General features: G+C 44.5%; 1 protein-coding gene across 1 annotated transcript in view; it reads right to left on the bottom strand.

Moving 5' to 3' along the window:
• The window catches only part of SETD5 (SET domain containing 5), a 65,130-nt gene that overhangs the window by 28,524 nt on the left and 15,064 nt on the right, over window positions 1-21,542 (bottom strand). Inside the window, exons 2-8 of the mRNA XM_017820612.1 lie at window positions 10,801-10,975; window positions 6,890-6,995; window positions 5,796-6,007; window positions 5,417-5,475; window positions 4,823-5,010; window positions 3,722-3,760; window positions 1,982-2,224 (exon numbers count right to left, since the gene is read on the bottom strand). Coding sequence (XP_017676101.1) covers window positions 1,982-2,224; window positions 3,722-3,760; window positions 4,823-5,010; window positions 5,417-5,475; window positions 5,796-6,007; window positions 6,890-6,995; window positions 10,801-10,871 — 918 coding nt within the window. The 5' untranslated portion in view covers window positions 10,872-10,975. The remainder of the gene's footprint in view (window positions 1-1,981; window positions 2,225-3,721; window positions 3,761-4,822; window positions 5,011-5,416; window positions 5,476-5,795; window positions 6,008-6,889; window positions 6,996-10,800; window positions 10,976-21,542) is intronic.

Raw genomic sequence — 21,542 nt, 5'->3', positions numbered from 1 at the left:
AGCTTTTAGGTCACACTTCTTCTCTTTGTCCAGATTTTTTTTTTTTTAAGTATACACTTGCATCACTGTTGACCCAAGCCAAACACCTCTCTCAACTGTCAGAGTATGCAGGGCATATAAAACATTATTTTTATTCCTTTCTCCACAGTCTTCCTGGACAAAGAGAGCAGTGATGATACCCATCTACACACAGCTGCCAACTGCACAGCCTCCTGATTTTCTTCTAGCTCAAAGTACCTATTACCTGTTATCTCGCAGAAAAGCTATTTTTACATTCAATAGTAATATCTAGTTAAAAGACAACGGATGCAAAACAAAAAGCCTCCTCAGTTTGTCGAAAAAAAGGAAAAAATGAGCACACACTCCACACCTGTGCAGGCTGCCCCTTCCTCACAACACTCCACAGTCACCTGCTGAGCAGAGAAAACAGGACATAAGAGCTGAGAAGCAGCAGCCCAGGACAGCCACCGGGTCTCTCCTCAGTATCCAAGAAGAGCTACAAAGCCAGTAAGTCCCTTTACACCTTCTCTGCACACACAATTACAGGGACCTACCAACAGCTTGTTTAGGGTAACTCCAGATCACTATTAAGTTTTGTGACTTTCTACCCTTTTTTTTCTTTGGGATATATCACATTTGGAGTCTTCTCATTTGGAATGCTGGCCATTTTTCCCTGTGGGAAAACCTAGGTCTGTACTGGGAAGGGAGAGGCCACAAGACCATGACAAGAACAAGCACATTTATGTATGATATCTTTTATAATCTTCTGTCCTGCTGTACTCTATGAAGGTGATAAGAAGAAACAGCATGTTTTATTACTTATTTCGGGACTTTCCCTAAAACCCATTTGAGGGACGTAGAAGAGGTTACATTTAGTCTCAAAAAATACTGAGATTTCTAGAGAAGCAGAACTTTTTCTTCTCTATATTTCCTGAACTGTTCCCTTTAGGAAGGTTACTCAAACAGCCAACAAGAAGTGTTTCTCCCCAACCCCCTTAGAAGTATTACTCATTGCAGAACTAGAGGTAAGAGTCGAAGAAAGTTGAGTCCAAAGTCCTCTTTCTGCACTCTCCCTTACTGGCAATATCTGTGCTCTGCCTGAAGTGCTTCACCTGCCTGAAAGCAGAGGAAAAGGTGGGAGGGAGCATGTGAACTTCACTGAGTGGTGAGTCACTTGATATAAACAATGAATGATTCAAGCACTAACATATACCTGATATTCAGGTTTCTGACTTTGCTCCCCTTCTACAGAAGAGGTGCCCCACTCGTGTTTTGGAGCCCATCCTTTCAGCTGCACCTATCTCCATTCTCCTGGAAGGAAGCCCCACAAAGCCTGAACTGGGTGGGAATGCTGTGCTCTGTTCAATAAAGCACAGACCAGATGAAACAACAGATAAGAGTAGTAGTGGGGAGGACATACACCACACAAACATATTACTTTCCTGTTTCTCTTTGTTTACATGAACTCCATAAAGATGGCAACATGGAAAAGCTAGGAAGAAACAGCTCACTAAAATCAGTTGTAGTTGTGCAGTATTTGACAGTTATCAAAATCCAAATAATAATCCAAAATACTGAAATAATGTTGAAAGGTTCTTTCAAATGGCCTTCCCCACAATATGAGCCAAAAAATAAAATAAATAAAGGGGACTGGAAAACTCAGGTGGAAAGCAGGAAATTTTCTATCTCCAGTAAGTGATAGATCTGGTTCTGCCTCAAGTCATTCAGTGACCAAAAGTATTTACGGTAAAATAACTGTGAACCGTATCAGAAAACTGTACAAAATATCCCCAACTTAGCAACATTGGTCAAATGCAAGTACTTCTGAATCTTAGCACTGGCATCTCTTCTGAATCATTGTGTATGAAACCTATGCCTACTGGTCTGAAATGACAGACCAGCTGGGACATTGCTCACCATGCCCATGCCTTACAAACCAGAGCACTGACCTACCCCACCCTTCTGTCACGCTGGTTCTTACCTGCATCTGGGACCCAATGACAGTGTTATTGCAGGCCAGCTCTGTTTTGTTGATTGTGTCCAGCATAGCAGTTTTGCCCACATATTCTTTATTAGAGTTGAGGTGACGCTCCAGCAAGTTCTGCACATCAGCACTGTACTGGTTCGTGAAGGCTTCCTCGTACTGGTCTGTCCAGAGGCGTATTCGATTCTCCCACCCTTCAGCTGTGTTTTCATCCAAGGCATGTGCTTCAGAAGGGGAATTCTGCACCGAACAGCAAAGAATGAATGGCTAGTACACAGCAGGAAAACCCATCCCCAGTGCTCCAAGCACATGAATATGCTACAAAAAAATGGTGAATCTGTTCCAAGCTAAGTGCTGGTGATGAGGACACACTTTTCAGCACCTGCACCCTCCAGAACACTGTACAACAGTTCCACTTAGGAATTTGTGGAGAATTCTGTGCAGGACTAAGCCCTCTTGAGAGCTAGTACTCTGCACTGCTATATAAAATAAAATTAGGCTAGTACATGGCCAGGAAAAAAAAATTAAGTCACTTTAGAAAAATAATTAAGTGGATTAAAAAAGCAAAGGAACAGAACACACAAAGGCAAATAAATCTCATGTAGGCTTGTCCTACAGTCAACCCACTCATGTCCAACATAATGCTAGATGATGCTGACTGCATCTCAATCTTCACAGTGACTGATCCAGAAATAGTTCCGAACCTTGGAGCTAAATGGTCAGTTTCAAGAAACTGAATGTAGAGCACAGGCTAATACCCAGAGGGTTAAAACTGCAAGTCCTAAGCAGAGTAAAGAAGAGAGGGCAAAATCAGGTAATCCGTTTACACTGTCTTGTAAGGGAGGGGAAAACAGAAGCTGATAAAATTTAAGCTTCATTCTTTACTCCACATTAGTTGAAGAAATTCAACAAATATTCCAGAGGTCAATAATTCAAGTGGTTTCATAAGGGACTGAGGCAAGATCTTAGTGACAAGGACAACCGAAGAGCAATCATTATTTTCATCACATATATAAAAACATTAAGCGTTCTCATGCATTTTTACCCTCTCAAGGCACTTGCATACTATTGAGATGGTGCATACAGACACCACAGGACTGTACTCTTTCTTCTGAGCCACTGCTAGAAGCCACTACCAGCTACAGAACTGGGGCCAGGTGGAACTGAGCAAACTTCAAGGCACCACTTGTGTTTCTGGGAACACATTTAGCTCAAAGTGCAAGTTACTTTTTTTTGTCAAATAACCTTCCTATTCGATAGCCACACCTGCCACTACTGCAGGAAGTCAGAGATAAAGATATTGTCCCATCCACCCCTTGTAAGAGAATGTGGAGAGAAACAAGGTGAGGGACTCCCAACATTAAACTTGTGAACTCCTTTGATGTCCAAGCCTGAAATATCATTGATGCAATCAAACAATAACTGCCCTCACAGAAGAGCAGCCACAACCAGTTCTACATCCCTTACATCAAACATCTCACTCCCAATGCCATGAATCAACCATCTTTCAGAACTGGGTGACATTATCTTACTGAAAGCTATCAGAAGCAAAAGAAAGGTTCAAGGGGCAACTGCTGTGATACCCTTTTATAGACCTGCTTGTGGTGCATGGTAAAGCTTGAGTTTATTCCAAGGCTGGTCCCACAATCAGAAATTCCCCAAGCAAACCAAGAGAGGCACAAAATATAGGGAAACCCTTCCCAACCACCATCACAGAGGGTTGTCAGTTTTACTCACCTTCATCCTCAGAGACTTCCGTGAGCCCTCTCGAAAGGCCTATCCCCCAAAACAAGGAGAGAGAGAAAAAACACAGTATTGTATATTTCCTCAGAATTAGCATCCCAGAACCACACTCCATCTTACTCCAACAGAGCAACACTAAATCTTACTCCAGCCCTTAATAAAAGACAGCAAGAACTGCAGGAAAACCTACACAAGAAGCAATAGACTTGAACGAAAAGACTCTGCAATGCAAATCGGTGGAAACTGCTGAAAAGTTTCATGGCCAGGATTTCTGAAGTAAAAAAGCCTGCCTCACACTTAGTAAAATGTCAAGATCAAAAGCAAAACTGTCTGGACTAAACCCACTTGTTTTGATATGAGAAAGGTCCAGAAACAGAATCAAGCTGGTTTACAACAAAAAAAAAAAACCTCAAAACCTCACATGGGCTCCTGCCCCCAGCCTTTTATTTAATCAGTGCCTACCAGAAGAACTTCAAGAGAAACCTAAACTGTAGAAAATTATGGTAAAGCTAGCAGATGACGGGAAAGAACCAGCTGCTCACACACTTGCATTCCAATATAAGCAATTCAAAATTATTTCAGTCCCCAAACACTCACAAACAAGACAGTAAAGTCATCCCTCAACAAATGTTCATCACTACCTACATAGTTTTCCACACAAGCACTATCTCTGTCCCCGAAGAACAGTGCCAAGAAGCTCTGCAGCCCAAATTCCTCAACAAAGCCTGCTAAGAAATACCATGCTCTCTTCATTTTTCATTCCATTCACAAACTGACCCTCTGCCATAAACAGACTCCAAAAGCTGTTTTCCCAAATCCTAATACAGAAGGGAAAATATGTAATTGAGTCCAAGCTCTGAGCATGAATGGACAGCATTAGGAAATAAGGGTGGAGTTCCAGTAAGGCAATTTTTAAACCAACAGCCACATACTCTAGCAGGTCACAAATACAAGGCGTCACATTATTGCACCAGAAAGAGCAATTCCTGACAGGACAAAAGTTTCTTGTCTACTGCCAGCTTGTCAGCCTGCTCCTAACAACACTTCACACAGCATTTGGTAGGAACTGCAGCAACTCTGTCTCACTCCACATACCTTGATCTTTTTGGCCTTTGGAGCAGTGCGAGCTTTTTCCGTACTCCTCTTCCTCTTCTTGGGTTTGGTCCTGCGGACGCGGTTGACGGTCAGTGTGATGCTTGTGGGAGTGTGCTGAGTGGCCGTGTACAGCACCGTGGAGGGAGAGAGTTCTTCATCCCAGCTCTCGGTTGCACTGCTGTCCCCGCCTAGAGACAGAAGTGCTTTGTTAGCAGCGGCTTCTCATCCCCGAGAGCGCAGCTGACCCTTATGCCCATTTCCATCAAGACGACTGGCTGACCCTGCATAACTCTTCCCTGAGAGAACTGTATCACCTCAGTTTTCCCACCCAAACTGGGAACGGGTCTCCCAAACTTCTGATATGTCACAGAATGACACCGATGAAAATTTTCCTTTTCTGTTCACAAGATAATCTGATTCTCCCAAGTGCTAACTGAGGTGAAGGGTAAGGAGAGGAGAAAATCCCAGCGATTGGGAGGCAAAGAACATTAGCGGGCAGTGATCACAGTTAGATGATTACAGCATCCAAAAGACAAAGGTCTCATAGATAGAAAACAAAAGTCACCATCATCAGAATTACACCCTCCAACTCACCTGACACGTTGTCCTGCTTCCGGCGGCGGAGTCTGATCACCTTCCCCCTGCTCATTCCTCTGCCAAAGGAGAATGCACAATTGAAGCTGGTTTGTAGGAGTAAAGTCACTTGAAATTCAACAGGATGTCACAAGATGCGTGCCCTCAGTGGGGCCCAGGATGATAAGAACATCGATTTAACATCCTCATCTCCACTCCTGGTGCCACCAACACTTGTCAGGCTGACAACGCAAAGGAGCAGGGTCAATAGTGGGTAAAGCACTGGAAAGAACTCTCCAGTTAGCAAAAGGAAGTCTGTCCCACAGCCCAAAGGTGACACGGTTCGGTATGAGAAGTCAACACAAGGAGCAGCCCAGACCTGCACTGCACCAAAGCTTACCTGCACTTTTCACACTTGAGGAGGAAACCATCTTGGGAGACACTGCAGTGGCACCAAGTGGGAATTGATTCTCCTTCTGAGGAGCTCTCACTGTCCCCGGAGTTCTCCTCATCAGGCGAGTGCAGGCCATTCAGTTCTGCACGAGGTATAATGGTCTGGACAGGAGGAGAGGCTGGCGGCGTTGGAGGAGGAGGGGCTCCGTAATTATGATCCTGAAAACGAGTATTTGCAGTACTACTTTTAACGTGAAGATATGATGCCTAGAAGCTGAAGTCCCAAATCCACAGTTCCCAGGTTAATATTTAACTGGTGTAAAACAGCAGCCTGAATTCCTCAATCTACCAAGAAGGCAAAGCAATAGCTCTGAAAGATGTGAATGGTTTCCTTCAGCACCAATGAATTAAACTCAAAACCTATGAAAACAACCAGGCTATTTCAACATTAACTGTTGTACTGCTAATAACCTGAGATTACATCAGTGTTTAAACAGTGGAACCAGATGCCTTGAGATGTTGTAGAGTTTCTGCCTGTTGAGATATTCCAAACCCAACCGGACACGGTCCTGGGCAACCTGCTCAAGCAGAGTCAGCTTGAGCAGGGAGGCTGGATTATGTGATCTTGAGAGGTCCCTTCCAACCTCAGTGATTCTGTGACATCCTGTTCTTCCCATAGCTTCAGGCTATACTCCCATTCTTCCTGACTGTTCATTGATTCTCATTGTTATAAGTTACCACTACGAAAATCTGTGCAGTTGAAACAAGTATAAATAGTGCACAATAAACCAAATGGGGCATAAAATTACCATCAGGAAAATGTTATATATTCATATATAGTCACACTTCATTCATATACTTCATTCAGTTAAAAATCTATCACCTAGAATGCTAATAAAGCTTGCTGTAGAGTATGCAGGACTTCACAAACAATAAACACACAAACGAAAAATGTATGGCAGAACTCAGCTGTAACTCGGTGTTTGTTCCCTAATAAATAAGCCAAAACTCCTAAGGCTTAACAGGCAAAGAACTATGGAACAAGAAAAAAGAGTAAAAGTAGACAGTTAAGAGCTGATTCACTGCAGAGAGAGTACTCACTGCGTAAGGCAGCCCGCGATAGCTGTGTTTCTGGGTGGCCCCATAGCCGTGGCTGGAGTACACATTCTTCTCACTGACAGCTGGACTAGCTTCCACAGACTCTGGGCTGCAGAAAGGGCCAGAAGTAAAACCCATCAATACAATATAATTTTTTTTAGTGACAGTATTTCACTGCTCTTTTCTATTGAACACATGAGCTCAAAATGAAGAAACTTCATGAAATCGAGGTGTTATTACACACTTCACCAAGCATCATGTGTGCAAAAGTTGTACAGGATGAACCTGCTTTCAGAGGGGAGGAACTGAGTAAGGGCCACCCTAGATAACTCATTAAACTGGGTCTCAATCTGGGAAGTTAAAAAGATAATTAGCATGTAAGAAGCTCAGTTTCCTTATGGTTGAGGAAATTGGGTCTGGTTCAACATTCACATCTGAACTCAGCCAGCCTAATCTCAGAGCCACTGAACAGTACTGCCATTTTATCTCTGCAACAGCTTATTTCAACTGCAGTTAAGCAGCTTTCCTGCACCTGCACTTGTTTCTCTCTCCCTCAGATACCAATTGTTAGCTGAGTCCAATGTCCTGTGATAAAGCCTGCATGAAACCTGCATCTATCCTGACAGCAACTACCAGGAGTTGGAGACTCCTGTTACAAAGAGGCAACAAATCAATGCCCTGGATAGGCAGTGGCTACAGACAGATCGGATTCACCCTGTGCTTTCTATACAGCAACCTCCAACAAGCAGAACAGGAAATGTGCTGCTGAGGTACAATGCACTCTTCCACCACAGGGTGGTGAAAAAAAACAGCTAAAAATGAAAGGTATATCCTCAGCAGAAAGCTGCAGAAACCCTACTCAGAGAAGGGATAGCTGCAATTCAATGCAGGGGATATTAGATAATGAGGCTACAGACAGAACACCTGCAAGAAAGCACGCTGTTACAAGCAGAAGATACAAATCAGATAACCTCTGCACAGAGCAGAAGAAGGGTCCGTATCAGAATACTGCAGAGTATTACTGAATCATGTCTGCAGATGAAATCTTTGTCAAAATTATAGCACGGAGCTGAGCAAGGAGGAAAGAAAAATACAGAAAAGGAGAACTTTACCTTGGAACTCTGCTGCTATGGTGAGATTTTGCAGGATTCTCAGTGGGTTCTACATGGTCAGCGTGGATCAGGCGGCACTCAAACAATGGCCGGCGATCACGCGTGGGGCAGTGTTTAGGCACCACCCAAGAACACTAACCCCTGTGCCCTTTGGACTTCCTATTAGCTCTTGAAATCACTGCTGCACTGAAGTTTGCCCCACCCTGCCACTGAACCTCATCTGTTCTCCAATGGCACCAACCTCTGAGCTTCTGGCTTACTCTGGAGTACGGTGGACCTGTCTTTGCAACATAAAAGAGCAATAAGTTCTTGTACAAAGAACTGCAGAAAGAAGAAGGCCTTACACCTATGCAAATGACACTTCTGTAGCTCAGGATTTAGGAGAATGACATGATAAATTCAGTTGTTTATCAGCGTGGCTACAGCCAGCTAAACTGTGAAAAGCAGGAGATATAGGTGGTGATTCCTCTCAAAGGATATACTTCTTAATAAAAGGCACCTTGTAAAGCTTGCCACATAATCCAGCCTTGCTGGATCTTCGCAACAGTCCTCTAGGACTTCCAGATTGGCAGTGTTAAATCCATTTAGGTTTAATCGTATTTTCAGAAACAATATTAGAAGGAAAAGAGCCTAAACAATCTAAGGAGCAGATAAGTCCTCTGTCCAAGTCACCCACATTCCTAACCACAGTCAGCCTGGAATACCAGCAATGCTGCCGCAAGCATTAGCAATAAAACTTCAGGATTGTTGGTGCAACGGTGTCCAGGGGCAACAACACCGGGGCCCCAACGCTTCCTCAGCAGCAGCGTGCCAAGGAGCTTCCACAACTTCCACTATGCAGTCAGACTAACACAGCAAAACTACTCTGCAGTGTTCGTATCACCCTCAGATGAACACCAAGACTCTTCACCATTTTCACCTCCTCTCTTTATCAGAGGCCGAGGAAGACGCTAAAGCTCATCCTGTAAGGAGGGGCAGCTAGTTTTCCTTTTACCATCCTATCGCCTTCATGATGCACATCTTGGAAATCAATCCCTTGTAAAAGACAAGAAGCTCAGGTACCCCAGACTTTACTCTTCCAACTAGTAGAGTTTCAAAGGCAAAGTGAAGGATAGCCTTAGCTTTGAACAGACCCACAAAGGACACTTCAGCAGTAACAGTGCATCGATGCAAAGACTGGAGAATAAAGTGCTGGCATTCCCAAGTTTTAGAAAACAGAGAAACCAATTCAGAAATCTTCAAAAGCCTTTTTTCAAAGTACTCTAGCTTAGCCTCAAATTGGACCTACAAATTTCTTACAAGGGAAAAAGAAAATGCTTTGCAGACGGTTTACAGTCGGTCTGTTTGATACTGAAACGCTACAAGGGACATGCGCAGATATATCTGGCTCTTCTCTCTACCATGCTCAGCTTTGAAAGCAAAGTACATGACCAAACTATTTAGCACTCTTCCTCCTGTCATAAACAGTTTAAAATTCCTGCATGTTGAGTCTTCAAAGTGCTGCTGTGGGAGAAGCAGGGTGACAAGCAATACTGAACGTCAGATCTTGAAAAGTGAAGGATCTCGTACCCACTGCAGATAAGTGACTTCTGATTCCTTGTTTAAAAAGAACATATAAAAATGTGGGCTTTAAGATGGAATGAGGCCTCACCAAGGAGAATACCTAGAATGGGGCCAGTGCCAAGACAGACAAAAAAGGGCATTAGCAGTCTTGCAGAGAGTGCGACTGTGTAGTCAAACTTTGTGCACAGTCAAATCAGGGCAAGATGGAAGGGAAAACCAGTGATTCGTACCTTAGCCCACTGCTCTTACAGCTCAAAATTTATAGTCTGGAGCAATTTCTGTTCTACAGTGATCAACCTGACATGCAGGTATTTGCACAGTAGGTAGCTTTAATAATACATGGGGGAAATCTGTCTCCAAAATGCCATTTGTAAATTTTTGTAAAGGGATACTACAACTCTTATTTCAAAGGAGGATGCAAGAAAGCAGGGGGGAGAAGAAAAACACAGGAATAACTTGAGCCCTCCCTCTCACCCCCGACAAAAACACAGTACTCATCCGGGCTGACATCATTCTAACAAGGATTTTAAGAAGATATCACCATGCTGTATTTCCTGAATTTGAAATGTTCTTGACGAGTCTTTTAAAAGAAATGGTAAGTCTCCTCCAACAGGCCTCAGAGGTATGGTTGCAGTGAGAGCCTTGCACAGCATACTGTAGTGGAGACCCTGAGGGATGCTCACTGAGTGTGCTTCTTGGAACGTGCTCAGGGGCAGAAACAAAGTGAAGGTGTCCACGCAGGCTGATGCTGCCTCACATCTCTGGTCAAGCTCCAAAGGTGTCTGGAAATCAGTCATATAAGACTGGTAACAAGTCTGAGCCAGTAGGTTCTACTGAGAGGGAGGTTCAGCATGCTGATCTCTCACATTACAGCTTTTGGAAAAGGAGCTGGCTTGTACCTTGCCAACGCCAAGCATGGGTAGAGCAAACGCACAATTGCCTGCACTTCAGTACAGACCTACTAGTCAAGCTGATATAAAACCCATAGTTGAGTGCCTCATACTGTTGGAATTCTCCTTTTCCCCATCTCCTCTGTCAAACCTAACAATTTCCGTAACACTGCATTTGTTAACACCCTGAGTCTGTCTCTGCATTCTTCCTTCATACAGCCAGTGGACCAGCAGCCCCTTTCTCCCAGGTGCAGAAAGCACCAGCACCGATCCTACAGCCCCACTCCAGATCAGCCCTCTGACACCCGCCCCTCCTCCTTTCTCCTCCTCTCTGTGGGGTAACACTCACTCCGATCCTGCAGCCATGTCGGAGTAGGACGTATCTGGTGTGGTGACTCCTAGAGGGATTGCAATGCTCATGACGCCCGTCGGGGATCACGGAGTCCAGAGGGCAGCGACTGGCCGCTCCGAGGGCGGAGAGGAGCCGCAGAGCCTCGGCCAACACGTCACGGACATGGGGAAACCTACCAGGGTAGAAACAAAGCATTGCATCGCCGTTACAGCATGAGGTGTCCCTGTGTACCCCTAAAGAAGGCTTTCACAGCAAAAGAAAAGCAGAAATATGTTTCCATCAGTGATGTGACACATCAGTTTTACTTCATTTTCATATGTGGGGCCAGGGAAAAGGTAGATGGTAGTAGTTTGGTGGGGTTTTGGGGGAGTTTTTTTACAGTGTTGGACTGACATACAATGAGCTGCTCTGCTTTAAAGCTGATAATGATAGTTCCCCCCTCCCCCAAGTAAACTTAGGACTAATTATCAGATAAGCAATCTATTAGCTCCTTCTGCATATAAGCAGCAGCTGTCACCTATCACCCACAGCCCTCCATCAGCATTTCCTAACTCCTTCCTTAAACAAGCTGCAGGCAAAGCGCCGTCTGGGAGGACAAGGAGGCAGAGCCGGGGTGGGCTGAGCTGACCCGTCTCACCGCAGATCAGTTTGCATGTGCATTCACCGGGCCCGCGGCACGGGTGAGTGTGACCTGCAGCGTGGCTACTCCCACGCCACCGACGCTCCCCTCGCCCAGCGAGGCCCTTATCCTGGGCTCTGCACCCACGGCTCGGCGCAGGGAGCCCCGACACCGCGGGGCCCGACCTTGCTCAGCCCGGGCTGACACCTCCCCGCGGCAGAGCCACGTCAGACGTCTGGGCGGCCGCGCATGGGCCGCTCCGGCCGGGAACACGGCGGGACCATTGGCTGGGAGCGGGAGCGGGGGTGAGTCACGGCGGGGCCCCGGGGGAGCCCGGGCTGCGCCGTCCCCGCCGGGCGCGGCGCTCGGCTACGGCACCGACCGAGATCGCCGCTGAACGCCACCCTCCAAGGGTCGGATGGCGGCCGGAGGTGAAACGGGATCAGCTCCTCGTTATGTAAATAACCTCAATAGCACACACGAGCATAAAGGAGCTATTATTCTACACGGCTCGAAAGAAACTCCCCCACGATACAGAGAAAGGCTGCGTTTCCACAGGCAGCAAAGGTAACTCCAAAACCAAAGAGAAACGGTGACGACTTAACCGCCCTCTCTGCACGTTAAACTTTAAGGGCAGCTTGGAATACTTTCCGCAGCCTTTCCCGGCTCCTGCTGTCACATGCTCCCCGGCATCTCGGGGGCTCTGCCAGCAAACCCTCTTGGGCTACAGAGAGGCCGCCAGCCAAGTTTTCCTGTGGGTAGTGAGTTTCTCACAGGGAACTGCCTTTGGACACCACAGTCCAGCCATTGTTTAAAACACAAAACCCCCCAGAAACACCAAAACACACACTCACTATAAGGGCAAATGAAGGAAGAACTAGAGTCAAAAAGTTTAAATGCCACACGCTATATTGCCTTTTCCTGTCTTAAAAGACAGGCCACTTCTCTTGGCACAAGGAGATACTTTCCTTCTTCAGTATACATCCCTACGAGAAATCTTTCTGACAGTATGACAGGCATACAGCAAATTACAGAAGTAGAAGGTAAAGATTTCTAAGTGGTCTGTGGCAATTCCCTGTTATGCCCCAAAGCAATGGTCTCACAGGGAGGTGGGAGATGAAAAAGAGGGAAGACTAAGCTCACAGGCAGTTGCAACACAAGACAGCCTAGCGTTCTTGAGTGTGTTTTCTGGAAAAATATTAAAAGAAAAATAAAAGGACCTTTCGGAAGTGTCTTATTTACCCTTTCTCATGCTTGTGATACAGTTGTGATTTCTACACTGACACGAAATGAGACAAATTGCTGCTAAAATACAGCTAAAAGCTACAGACATCAATCCCTGCTTCAGTCTAGTCACATAAAACTCTGGCACAAGGTTAAAAGAAATAGGACAAGCTTCTCAATGTCTGAAGCACCCTTCCCTTTAAGAGACATAGAAAGCTCTCCCCCCCCAGTAATATTTTTAAATACTTGTTTAGATGTTTTTTCCCATATCGATCTTTTGCCTTTGCCATGACTATACCCAGCTGGCAGCAGCCCGACATTTCATCAGGACAAATTCCAGCCTCCCGCCTGCTCGTGACTCAGCAGAACTGGAAGATTTCAGGTGCAGCTTCTGGATACCTGGTCAGTCCTGGAGTAACTGGGACAAGATTTCAGGAACTTCTCATAGGAAACCCTCTTTCCATCAACAGTGTACAAAGGCTGTTGCACTGAAATGGTCTGATAACTCCCATTTTTGGGAAGGAGATTACTGGAGAAATATGAAATACCAAACTGAAAGGTTAGACAAGGCAAATTCCAGTTCAGTCACATTTGTGTTGACCCAGCAATACTTGCTCAACCATCACCCCTGCTCGGATTTTACTGTTTGTTGCTGCTATTTTATGTGTACTTTCAACTCCGACAATGTGACATTCAAAATGAATTGCTGAGACCAACCTCAAATGCTGTCCAAGACCACATCACCTTCAGGCTACATTACAGTCTGGTCTTCATGAAATTTGGCCTGGTAACACCCAATACCATAAAATGCTGGAGTTGAGATCAAAAATGTTCACCCATCAAACTGGCTAATTTTCTGTATATGCAGTCCCCAAGGACCTTCCTACCTCTCCCCACAAAAATACGGCCATGCAGGAGAAGAAAAAATATCATACCCACTTCTCTCTGGTGCCACTAGAATAAGTTTTACTAAAATTCAAAGTCTTTAATTTAAATCTGATGATCTTCAGACCACTGCACAAACCTGTCTCCCTTCTGACACAATTCTTTTTGATATAAAACGGAAACAGGAATTTTGATGGCCTAACAGGTAAATAATACTTAGCTGGTTTTGAAAATGCAGCATTTAAAGATACTTTAAAACTAGGTTTAAGCCATTTTAATTTTCAGAACTCTGTTTAGGACACAACAGCTGCAGCACTGCATTGGCTCACTTCCACTACCATTGCCATCCATGTACAAATAAAGCAGATGCAGAAAATTTACAGCTGGAAACTCTCTTCATTATTATAAAAGTCTGTACTAACAGGGACAATCAAGCATGCTGAGTCAAAGAGCTCACTAGAGCTTCCTCCTTCATGATGTGGTTGTTACTGTTTTCACTCCCAGTCACATAGTCACCCCCTGGCACAGGTGTCCAAGACTTCGTGACAGAGTCTACAAAGGATTTGTGAGCACCACAAAAGATTCACCCCCAGACAAAAACCCCTGGGCACAGCCCCACAGACTGCATGTGTTACCTAAATTCAGACTCCATCACCATTTGGTGCTGCTCAGGTGATGCTGTACAACCTCAGGGGGACAGAACAAACCCCCTGCACCCTCCCACAGCCACAGACCCAAGGGCAAAGCAGTTACCAAACAGGGGGAGCACAGAGATTCATCCTGTTCCTCTGCAGGGTCAGTGCACCTCTGTGAGTCTGTCCACAGAAGGCCTAAGGTATTTTGTTATCCTGCATCCCGTGTCTCATGGTAAGAATGTAACGCCGGTACAAACACATCCTGGACAAACTGAGAAAAGCCTTCTCTGATTATACACAACTTCAACATGTGAGCCAGGGCAGGGAGAATAGTGAAATCCCCTGTGTGCACTGACAGTGACCACTTCTCACACATCTCTTGTTCGCAGATATCAAAGGACAGAAAACTGCTTCCTTTACCTCTCCCCACAGCTCCAGTTATTGATGCCCCAAAACTGGACACAGATTCAAGACTTTTGACAACTCAGGATTGGTAGTGTCCAAACAATAACCATCATCACCTTCTCTATGCTCAGCAATGGACCTATAAGTCACCTATATAGGATAAGCTCCTTGTATAATGAGTTGCACATCTTTAAGCTCTCACACCATTACCAGTCACATCAAATTCAAAGCATGTTTTTCTCCTGCATCTCATACTGCCACAGGCCAGTCCAAGCTGGTGGAAAACTGGTAATAGCAGCTCTGCCATGCAGCCTTCCTTGGCATCCAGCCTCACGTGGGACAGAGGCAGCGAGTTTTGACCAGTTCATACTTACACTGTCATCTGCACCAGCAGCAAACCACTCGGCAAGTGGAACAGTGTAAGAAGTGTAGTATTTTAGATCTTCATTCATCTTTTCCACGTGAAATTTCAGAATGACCAAAATCTACGGGACATCTAATGTAAACATAAGTGCTTCCATTACCATGCTAAAAACTCCTCTCTCATCAGCCAGTGCCACTCAAATACAAAAACAGTCCACCTGAGTCCAGTCAAGCACTGCCTGTTCATTCCAGCACACCCACAAACCTCACATCAAGGGCAGATCCTCACAGAAGGGCAGACACCTTTAGGGCAAACAGAATCACATCAAGGTTTTTTGTGTGTAAACCAGCTAGCTCAAAAAAATGCATCAAATTCCCCTGATTACAGTCATGTTGTTCTATAAGGACACCTACACAGAAGCAGAGAAATCCTTAAATCATTTAGCTCCAACTTACTCTGAAACATACAGATTGCTAAAAGTACTTGAATTGTGCCTCAATCTACCAATACAAATGCGTGGCTCTGCTCTGAAAACAAGCTGGGTTCACTAAGCAGCAAGAAAACAACTCTGCCAGTTTTAAAAAATGAAATATTGACATGAGTATTCACTATTATCATTAGATCCATATATCATCTCTTAGTGGGCTGACAAAGGAAGACAGCAATCCATCCATCCATCTATCCCAGGGGGTCTGGGAGAACTCAGTCCCAGCCTACAACAGAAAGGATCAAATTATTAGGCAACACAGGTATTCATTGCTAGCTATGCATGCCATGATAACCAAATTACCGACAAATAAGGTGCGATGGTTGGAGATTTATCTGTCTTAGAGCTTTCTCGAGACTGTCCCCTGGTTTATATGTATGTAACCATATGGAAAAAGAAATGAATGTATGTATACATTTGGTTCAGAGTTCATTTTGCTCTCTGGAATCTAGAGAACCTTGACAAAGAACCAACATGCTCCTAGAAGAAGAATGACAACATTTCAAAATTGTAAAATGTCAAAAAGCAACAACACAGCGAGACCTGATCCTGCTCACCACTCTGCACAAGATCTGGAGTCGAGAACTGGGGAAAGGCGGGACTGCTGCTTTTAGGACATGGGTGATTTCAAACACCTTTTGGTATCCACGGGCCTATGCATCAGTCAAGCTGATCCATACAAGATATGAAATCATATTAACAATTCCCACTAAAGTGCTCCATGGAAGCACTAGACACTACCTCAACACATGTCTATGAATACACCTACTTAGCTAAAATCAGCGTGATAAAGCTGTCCAGTGAAGGCTATGGAAGCCATGTTTAAAACTGAGGTACAAGCAAGTTAAACCGATTTTGATAAAATTTGGAAACAGCTGGAAACTAAGTAAATTTAATTTAAAAAAAAAAAGTAAACTAGGTTTCAGCCATTTTAAGACAATTTTCATCATGTCCATCCACAGGATTCTGTCATTTTATCTGATGAAGAAAACATCAATTTTAGTTAAACTCCTCTGTGAACTACACCCTAAGGGACTACAAACAATGACAGAGAGCAACTGAGAGAAATTAAACCATCAAGCAGAGAAATTACAAAATGCATAGTCAAGTACTCTCAGCAACTGACCCAAGACTGCAGAAATTACTTGGAAAAGCAAAAGGAATAACCTCAAAACTTTGCTGCTGCTTCAGCAGTCAAGACATTATGCAAAACCTCTTTGTTTTGCAGACCAAAAAAAAAGAAAATCTTGTGTTTTTCTTTCAGAACCACTAAGGATTTCAGGTATTATGATAAGAAATAGAAATCTCATAAGAGAAAAAGAGAGGGCAGATAAGACTTTGCCTCCAGAAATACCTTCTCCTGGACAATTCAACTGCATTCTTGACAGTCCAAAACACTCAGAGCTGGAGATGTCAGAAAAGGGTTTGTTTGGACTTTCTTAAGACATCCAATTTGCATCACAGAACCTTACGGGAAAGTTTAATTCCTATTGATTTTAAATTGGTTGAAGAGTTCATACATAAGAATAATTCCATAAACATGCCATATTAGAAAGTGGAAGCAAATTACAGAGTAGCAGTGATCCATGGCAGACCAAATTATTCCACGGTAAGTTTATGGAGAGGTGGCAAGCACACACCAGGAAACTCTGTCTGCACCCCACACTGACGAGAAGGGACCTGGCAGCATTTGTGTGGTCTGTGCACACAGTCTGCTGAGCAGGAAGGTGACAGAGATGATGTTTTAAAGGAATGGCAGCCTCAATGTAAAGGCAAAAGGACCATCCCAACCAAAATATGAAAGTCCTCACAAACCTAAGGGTCATAAACAGAGGAAGTCTTCAAGAAAACCTCACAATACTATGAAACTCTCCTTAACAAAAAGTTAACCATCAAAATAAAATTTAAATAATAATGGTACCATAGACTCAAAAAGAATCCTTTCTAGGCTTTAAAAACATTATTTTACACAGCCTCTATTTCACAGCATTAAAAGTTGTTGGTGAAGGTGACAAATCCTTCCAAGTCTGAAGTATTTAAAATTATATTTTCAAAAACTAAACGAAGGCAATTCCCTGAAAACACTTCTTTTTGCAAATACTGTTTTTCCTATTTTCTGAAAGATATATAGCAATACAAGAGGAAAAAAAAAAATATAATAAAGTGCCACAGAGTTGAAGGTACAAAAATTACTAAAATAAATGAAACAGGAAAAACATCCCTCTTTCAGTTCCACAAACTTTTGATTTTGTGACAGTCATGGGGTAAAACTATTCTGCAGTGACAGGAACATTCTAATTGCTATGCTGGTCCTATACTGTGAGGTTGTTGCTCTTTTTTCCCATGAGGTGAATGAGAACAGTCAAATGTCTGTATGTCACAAAAATAAGAAAATGCAAACAAAAAGGTTCAGAACAGATACTCTGAGATTAAGAGCTTGACAACTAACCTCCAGTGAATCCAGCTGTGGCAGCTGATGTTACTGCTGTGACTGTCTCCTCTAAGCCTTTGCCAAAACAGGTGGCAGGAAGGAAACGTTGCCATGTCTCATCAACTGCAGTTGATGCCAAGAAGACTGGACTAAAAGCAGAAACAGGTAAAATACATATATTCCCTTTTAGACACTGTTTTAGGGGCAATACATTTCTGCAATAGGGCAGAAAATGAGGAACAGCAATACTGAAATCACCACTGCTCAGTCTACCACACCTTGTCCATATATATCCTGTGTTTTCAGACTCAATTTAAGAAGCCTGCCTACACTAGAAAATGGCTACGGATAAAATAAGACTCAAGATTAATTTAAATAATGTAAATAACATTCATTTAATCTTAGCAGACCAAAGTGCTTCCTTGTTCTAAATTTTGTTGCTTGTGGATGTAATAGTATTCACATGAATGATTTTACCTGTGTAACTATTAAACTTTCCTAAGTAGACAAAGCCTAAATTAAAAAGGTTGTCAGACAACCCCCCTCAAAAAGAAAAAAACCTTTAGACCTTGAAATTGTGTTTTGAAGGTATTTCAGAGAAAAGCCTATACCACATGCGAGGTCAGAGGGAAACACGGCAATAAAGGGCAATAACTAGGATCAAATCCAAAGCCAGACAATTACAGTTCCCATGAGAATCCAGACAGTCCAGAGTCATGGGAAGTCGCTGAATATAGAAGGGGAATCAGCAGAATTTACTGGCACAGAGCAGCGTCCCAAACTTACAACCAGTGGAAAGCTAACCACTAACAGGTTGCCAGGAGTAGGACTGCAACCTCCAGCCCTAGTATCGGAAAAAAGATTTCTCCATAATCCCTGCCTCGCAGGTCTCGCTGTACGTCCTTTATACATCTATTTAAGGCCCCCCACGTGACAGAGGCTGCCTGCCTGGCCACTCCCTGCCGGGGCAAACAACCCAGCTCCAGAGGAGACTCCAGCAGCCGCTTCCAAGGCAGACATTGCATCAGCCAGGTGTGCAGGAAGCGGGGGAGATAAAGCAGCTGTTGACGAAGGGGCTCTCGGACGGAGGCTGCTTCAGGAATCTCATGGAAAGGACGACAGGAAGGAGAGAGACGCTCCACACACAGAACAAGCTTCATCGGCTTCAGAAAGCCTTTGTGCTGGGGCTCCGGACCTGGCCTTTCTCCCAGAGATGATGCAACACTGAAGAACAAGGTCTGTGCCAGAGAAAACTATTCACAGGCTATGCAGATGGCAACGCAGCCAAAGGCTCTCGGATCAAAACATGCCAGAGTCCCCCCAGCCCAGCAAGCCCCCCCAGGCCTTCCTTCGTGCCCCTCAGGACCCTTCATTTCACCCTGACACCTCAGTCCCAGCATGACCCTGGCTCAGGGCAGAACGAGGGACCTCACAATAGAGAGAAAGAACTAAAAGCGGGTTTTAAAGTTCTGCAAAAAAATCACAGCTTGTCCTCCGATCTGTTGGGAGGGAAGAGATGGGGGAGAGACTGAGCTCAAAGCCTCCAGTCTCCCACACAGGGATCCTCCCGTCACCGCGGCTTGCCAGCGCACGCCTGAGCTCCCCAAACACGTAGGGCAGCCTCGGCCCCGCTCTCACACACCAGGAAACCACGCAGGGACTGCCCGGGCAGCCATGGCAACATCACACAGTGTGGCAATTATGGAGCCGCAGCTCCCACGCGAAGGTTCAGCCTTGCTTTCCATTACAGGACTCGTTTTGACCCTTCCCCCCCTGCCCAGACCATCACCGAGTGCCCTCCCGGCTCCAGCCTGGCCTCTGTGGTTTGTGACTGGCAAGTTTTGCAGCCTTGCACCTGGGTTCGAGATCATGCAAATACATTTTTCTTTGTGTTGTAAGGAAGTTATTCCAGGCTTATGTAATGCTCTTGTGCCACGTTCCAACAAACACCGGTTTGTCCCATGTGCCTCAACTGGGAAACGGGGCTACAAAAACACCTGCAACCTGTGCCGCACACAGCAGGAGTCGGATCCATTACTACTTCAGCTACATAATCACTATTAAGCATTAAAATTCAGTGAATTTTACAGGATTTCAGCAATCTTCCAGCATTGTGACAGGTTTCAAAGCTCAGCCTGCTGCACTGCCCCACCACAGCCCTTCTGTAGGAAACATCTTGGAAACGTTACCAACTGTTGCATTTGCCCAGGCACCTGTACCCAGTGGCACACTTGGTCATCTAAGATGGTTCTGGGACCCATAAAAAATTCACACATTTCCTGCAGATGTGTTTTTCCCAGCATAAAACCTGTTAGACTGAGTCAGTAGGACAGTGGTGGAGAGCAACCATGAAGGCCCAAAGGCAGCGTATCAGCCAAAAAGCCTTAGTTCCCCTTCCGGGCATTCCGACTGCTTGATGATGCTGAATTATGTCCAAGAAATGTTCTTTACTTTTCTGGCTTACTTGCATCTCACATTATATTGTATTTTGGCACTAGTAAGATTTGTACTGATCCCAAAATGCAAGTACTACTACGTCACCATGGCATGTCCCAGCTCTGCATGTTGGATCTTCTGTGTACGGTAGCTGTTCACCCACTATTCAGATTTATAAAATAAGCCACCAGCCAATAATATATCGGCCCACCAAGCTTTAAGGAATATAAATTTTGCTAAGATCTTTGGATAAGTTTTTGATAAAACAAGATAATCAAAGACTTGCTCTTACAACCACAGAGAGGAAAGTAACGCTTATTCAGGAAGCTCCCAAATACCTAATTCCTAACTGCTGGCAAGAAATGCAAAGCTCAGTGGGACAGACAGTGCTGAGAGCCACGGTCACTTTTTTGAATAGCCCATTTTTTTATTAACAAGATTAAAAGCAGATAATCCAGTGGAACACATTTTCAGAGTAAATGCAGACGAGCAGAAATTAGCAGTCAAAAATCTGCAACCAGTGACTGAATAAAGACAAAAGTCACTTAAACCTGATTTTTTTCTGATGACTTGAAGATAAATTAGTAATTCTTCCTTTGAGAAGAGCTTCTCTGAGTGCACAACACACCACCAACCACCTTAACTGCTTGTGGGTGGTAACACAGGAGTACTGACATCAAACAGTTGGCCAAGGGTGCTCACGTAGAGCTCACAGGAAAGTGATGCTGAGCGAGTAGTTCTGTAACACATCTGTGTAATGCTATCTGCTACCTCCATCAGTGGCTTTTTTGAATGTTGAATTATGAGCAGAGGAATACATTCAGGACATTTTTCGTGATTATCATAAGTGCAACTAAGCATATGTATGTACAACCACATTATGAAACTTAAGAGGTTGAAATGCAAGAGTTGCTGAACAGACTCACAGCCCTCCTCCTGCAGGTCATCTCCACCAGCCTCTCAGTGCTGGGGAGAGGGGGACAATGACACAGGCAAGAGAGAAGGCAAGGAAGGGGGAGATTTCTTTACTTCTAAACTAAGCCTTCACAACCTCTTTTGAGTGCAGCACTTCCTGCGAGTCGCTCCTGCAGGTTAAGGCAGATAGGGCTGTCTGGACAAGGTGAGTAGCAGGGGTTGCTGCACTCGATCTCGAAGCTGGAGGCCTTTGCTTTGCTGTGTAGTGCCCCAACATGTTTCTGCAGTTTTGCTATCCCTTTAGCCCTGAGCAAGGAAACTTGCAGCTGCCAGACAAC

Source organism: Lepidothrix coronata, unplaced genomic scaffold (assembly GCF_001604755.1).
Source record: "Lepidothrix coronata isolate B3197 unplaced genomic scaffold, Lepidothrix_coronata-1.0 Scaffold84, whole genome shotgun sequence".
Taxonomy (NCBI): Eukaryota; Metazoa; Chordata; class Aves; order Passeriformes; family Pipridae; genus Lepidothrix; species Lepidothrix coronata.
The sequence above is the reverse complement of the archived record's forward strand: the minus strand, read 5'-3'. Positions and strand labels throughout refer to the sequence as shown.